Here is a 5520-nt window from a genome sequence, read left to right on the forward strand (position 1 = left end):
AAAAGTTATGTAATGCCACGTTGCTGCCAATTAGAATATAATAACTAAAAGTATATCTTCTAGGTGGGCCTAAAATATCCAATGTTCTATTGAATTATGCGTACGACGTTTTACTTTACAAAACAATAATATTTCACTTCCCTTCGCAATAGGTAGACTCACAACCCGGGTGTCGGCGTCTTGGCACGAGACATTGAAGCTGTAGTCTAAGAACGGTTATTTCTAGAAGAGGAGTAGAAGTTCGGAAGTGGTAGCCATCTATTCAAACAACACGTGAGATACATCAGCTACGTAAACTCGCCTAAAACAAATTCGCGACGGTATTAGCCGTTTAATGATACAAATTACTATTTATAACAACGTGCTCGTCGCCATAAGGACGACGCCACAACCTTTATCTATCTCAATCAAGCAAATAAAAGATCTTCAAGCGTAAGTTACTTTACTATTCACATCTTTCCTTTACGTTACATTCATTTTATACGTTTGGCATCAAAGGGCTAATTTAATAATACGAAAAGATAAATTTTACTTACGGACAAAGCGCGCGAGGTCTGATCGGTTACGTAGTTGGGCTGCTACAAAGGGTTAGAAGAAAAAATTCATAAGCGTGCCAATTAGGTAGTTACTCCGCCTAATAATTTAGTTCCGGAACATTGGATGTAAAATAATATTATATTATACTGGCTGATTAGGTTGCGAAATTTACATTGTATGAAATTTAATTAACTAATTTACGGTACACATCTTTCCAATCTACGTTATCTAGATTTGTTTTCAGTTTGACGTAATCAATACGATAAGAAGGGTCAGAGCTGGCAGGTGTCGTGTATATCTGTCTGTCCGTCAGGTTAGCGCACACTCGTACACTCAAGACAATCATCCGGTGGTCCGTTATGTTTGTGTCAACAACCATCACTTCCGCCTCCGTCATATATTTGTTTGTTATCTTTGTAAAAACATGATCAATGCAGGAAATCGATTCAGCTGTAATTCTAGTTTGTTCTTTTATTAAACATTCGAATCCATTTGAGGAAAGAAAAGTATTGTATTTATCAACAGTTCTGTCATTAATAAGTAAATTAAGATTTATGTCACCAATAAAAAAACATTCCTCTTGTTATTGAAGTTATGCTTGTCCACAAAATATGTGTTAATTTCGTTAAAAAATAATTCCTTACTAAAACTGTGCAGTCTATAAATTGCAATTAAACAGAAATATTGAGAGTTAAATTTAAATTATAATTTTAGCATGTCAGCTGACATAATATTAACAATATCAAAACTATTGACTTCAATACCCGACTTAATAAATATTGCAATACCTCCAGCTCTATGCTCTCCGTTAGGTTTTATGTAACTTGTGTAATTGTTAAAATTTATTTCATTTTCGTCAATTCAAATTTCTGACAATACTATTATTTCGGAATGCAAACCTCTTCCATCCATTTCAGCCAAGAAGCTATCAAAATTACTCTTCATACTGCGAATATTTAGGTGTAATAACTCTAAATTCTTCCACTCTTTAGTCATTAAATTGTTTTTGTTATAAACTCATTTTCATTAAACAAATAAAGATCCATCAAAAATACAATATACTACAATCTAATAGATACAAGAATCCATCAAGGTTCAAGACTACATCAAAGAATATTAAATCAAAATTCAACATAATAATACAAAAATAACAGATACACCCTTTCCATAAACTCAAAATATTCATTTTGTTTATAGTTATAATTCTAACTTAAAGTTGTTATTACTAATGTTATAGAGCGCTTGGCAGTTCTATAATTAGTTTATAAAGAAATTATAAAATAATATTATTTTGTAGCAATGCAATAAAAATAACCCTTGGAATAAAATTCAAAATACTGGAAAGGTTTACACTTGTGTAAAAATTAATACTAAATGAAACTATGTACATAATTACAGATACCGTTGTAAGTCCTCCTCACTCGAGATGATCTTGACTGGCGCCTTATCTTCTTTTCTCATGAAGATTTTCCCGTTTCGGATCCAGAGGAATTTGCAGTTCTTCTCACGCTGAAACCTCCTCGCCAATGCATGTATCCTCCTCCGAGCTGGTGACAGCGACTCATTGACATAGATCGAGCGATCGTCCTTCCTGCCAATGTGGCGGGTCGACAGGGTCGTCTTCACACGCCTCCGCTGAATAAAACTCTCTTTGCCCATGCGACGCACAAACTTCACTATTATCCCTGGTGGCTTGTCTCCAGTTTTCTGTACGCCCAACCTGTGACATGCGTCAACCATAGTGTCAGAGATATCAAGGTCCAAGGCTCTTCCGACGTCTTTTACAATGTTTAACACATCTTCTGCAGGCTCCAGAGGAATTCCTTGCATCTCAATGCAGTTGCTTCTTGAGTATTGCTCAATGTCTTCCAGACGAGTTTCCAACTCCTTTACTTTTTTCTTTAATTGGCCATTTTCAGTTGTGAGGGCCTCTATGAGATTACTCATTTTAATACACTCGTTGCTCTGAGCCTTCACTGCATCTGTATTTTCTGCAAGTTGCAAATTCACAGCTTCGATGACAGTATTAAAACTTTTTTCATATTGTTTTTGACTATCCCTTATTTCTGTGACGACCTTCATAACGTCTTCAAGAGATAACCTGCCCTCACCCGCCTCTAACTCAAACCGCATACTTTTCCGTCTTTCAGCTGCACAGTTCTTACACCTCCACACCATACCATCCTGGGTAATGCAGTCTACGTCCGCTTTACTAAACTTCAAGCACACGGCATGAACATCGGTTTTGCAGACGCTGCACGTTACTTTAGGCTTATTACCTGCAATAGACTTCATACACACACCACAACTAGACATTTCAAATTAAAAAAATAATATAAACAAATCAATTAACAGTAAAATTACGAATATCGTTAGCTCAATAGGCTGGCTGAAACTTGATTAGGCCGAACTCGTCCACGCGATATACAATAGCTGGAGCCCGCACTGATAAAGTTGTTGACTCTCCGAGCGATGAACTCATCACTGATTTGTATGTACTAAGTTTATTCTGACTGTCTAAAATTAAATTTATATTAAAAACAACTTTTGACTTAATTAAAGTTGAAAATATTAGGTGAACAATATTCCTATGTTACGATATTAGTGTAGTGTAGTGTAGTGTTATATGGTTCATACCATTTCTCGAAACGTTCCGGTATACGTTTTTAAACATAACAATTTAAAATGTGCGAAATCCTCTTATCCTAAACAAATCTTCCACTGCCAATCACAAACTATAAACAAAGCATAATTTAGTGTTCTCCAATCCCTTTCTTAATCTTTTTTATCAGTGTAATACCATGTTCCACAAAATACCTCACAAAATGGATTTTGAAAAAAAAAGAATGAGCACACCAAAGATTGGGGAGTTGGAGCTTATATACTTACCCCTTCCCTTACCACAACTACCTCAACCACGACGCCCTTGATTGGTCTCCGACTATTCAAACAATCATAAGGTAAGATAAATTAATAAGCAACTGTTTTATCCCTATTGTAACCAGTTATAGTAGTCTACTTCCAGATAAACACCGGTCTTTCTGTACTATTCCTACCTTAGCGGCCCTTTTCTTCAGAAATTACATTCTTAATTTTCAAGCGTTTTCAAAAATCTACTTCTACTCTAAAATATATTCGAATATATTTTCTCTCGTAGTTATTTATTAATTAAATTTTAATTGATATATGTACCAAATTCTACACATTGCATATCGAGAGCAATAACACTCCTTAATCTTGAATTTGTGTTACAAACAATGAGTTCACTAATGTTTTTATGAATCTCTTCAAGATACTTGATAGATCAGATTTAAGTAAAATTTGAATTGCTCAGCTAATATTAATGTTGTAAATTTTCTACCAATAACTATATAGTAAGTTTAATATTTGACAATCTTTTCTTCGTACTGTGAAAAGTTTCAATATAATATAATTCGATCAGCATCCCTGTTATCAGCATTGAAATTAGCATAATCCACAAACACGGTAATGTTTACAAATAATACCCTCGTATCGGTACGTAGTTATTATGTATTGGTTAATGGTTCTTGTCAAGGTAAACCTGATACGAACCTTACATATCATGTAATGAAAGGAATAGCTCATGAGAAATAACAGACGTAACTTCCCATAAGTATCAAATTTCAAATAGTTTAGTTAGCTTCGAGTGATAAAACATGAAAATAATATGCTTAGTTAGAAGACATCAGTTCGACTAATAATTCTGTTGGTTGCTTTTTAAATTGCACTACCATGTATTGGTTCAGTTTATTTTTCATAATAATTTTAAAGTTGTAAAGTTTATAGCAATTTATCATTAAGAATTGGTTTTATACTATGTGTAATCAATAATTGTTTATTCTACTCAAGTAAAATAAGACTTTAATTCATACATAAAATAATATAACGATTTAAAAAACTTGTTTTAGAACTCAATCTCAAAAACACAAAAAAAGAACTAGCATGTTCTCAAATGAAGAATTTATTTGTAAAATTATAATTATTCTGTCAGGGAAAACCACATATTAACCTGTATAATATTCCAAATGGTAAAGAGGAGAACTGAACACTCTGTGTGAGTAGTTAACGTATCCCTTTCTCCATATTAATTTGCTCTTTACTTTACTACTCGGATATTGTTTTTTCTGCATTCCGTATACATATAAAAAACTTATTAGTAGTCCAATCCTTGTTTTTGTTAAGTTGGAAATTGTTACATGTGATTTGTTTTGATGATATTGCATGTATGTCAATGATATTTTCCCGATAATTTAATTGTTCTTATGGAAAATGAAAAAAATATGGAGTGGGAAGTTCAGTGTCAAAAGTTGGGAACAAAATTTTATTTCATCGCACTTGTACGCTGTAGAGTTCTCCCTACCTCACTATAACTGTTATTTATCTAATCACTGTCAATAAAATACTTCATAAACAAATGATAATGGGTAATGTAAAAATGTTAGAGAAAGGGCCATTTGTAGTCTTAAATTTTTGGATGGACCTTCATTTGTACATAATGATAATTGGATGAGCGTCATTGAAGAACTCAATAGGCCTACACAAGTTTTTTGTTCGCCAGAGGGATGATCAAATTATTTTCAGTATCGTGCCAGTCTTTCTATCTGTCAATAATGCAAGCCATCTCGTCAATGACCAATAGGCATTCACATGTAAACTCAGCGGAGCTTGTTTACATTCACTTTAAACATGTACGAGTATAACATGTGAGTTATACTCGTACCTAATCATTTAAATCGTGGAAAAGTTTCTTTTGAAATTAGGAATAACTTTGCAATCAATCACACCAGTGAGAAATAAAGAATGAATATTCAGACAAGATTGTTAAAAAGTGATAAACCGACAAATGGAAAAGTTTCACCTGCAAGCTTCACAACTCATAACTTTGTAGATGCCCTCGGAACACGAGGAAGGCGCTTGACGTGGTGTGTAAACAAAGTTCTATCTAAGCCAGTTCGCACAGTA

General features: G+C 33.7%; 1 protein-coding gene across 1 annotated transcript; it reads right to left on the reverse strand.

Annotated features, from left to right (window-relative positions):
- Positions 1-1929: 1929 nt before the first annotated feature.
- Positions 1930-2853, reverse strand: LOC124365416. Its single transcript, XM_046821397.1, has one exon. The coding sequence runs from the start codon at positions 2851-2853 to the stop codon at positions 1930-1932; it is 924 nt and encodes a 307-aa protein (XP_046677353.1).
- Positions 2854-5520: the final 2667 nt, after the last annotated feature.

This window comes from Homalodisca vitripennis, chromosome 6, assembly GCF_021130785.1.
Source record: "Homalodisca vitripennis isolate AUS2020 chromosome 6, UT_GWSS_2.1, whole genome shotgun sequence".
NCBI classification, from domain to species: domain Eukaryota; kingdom Metazoa; phylum Arthropoda; class Insecta; order Hemiptera; family Cicadellidae; genus Homalodisca; species Homalodisca vitripennis.

Bases quoted from the DNA above. Each gene is read 5' to 3' on its own strand.
- LOC124365416 (XM_046821397.1), bottom strand. From the start codon at position 2,853: ATGTCTAGTTGTGGTGTGTGTATGAAGTCTATTGCAGGTAATAAGCCT.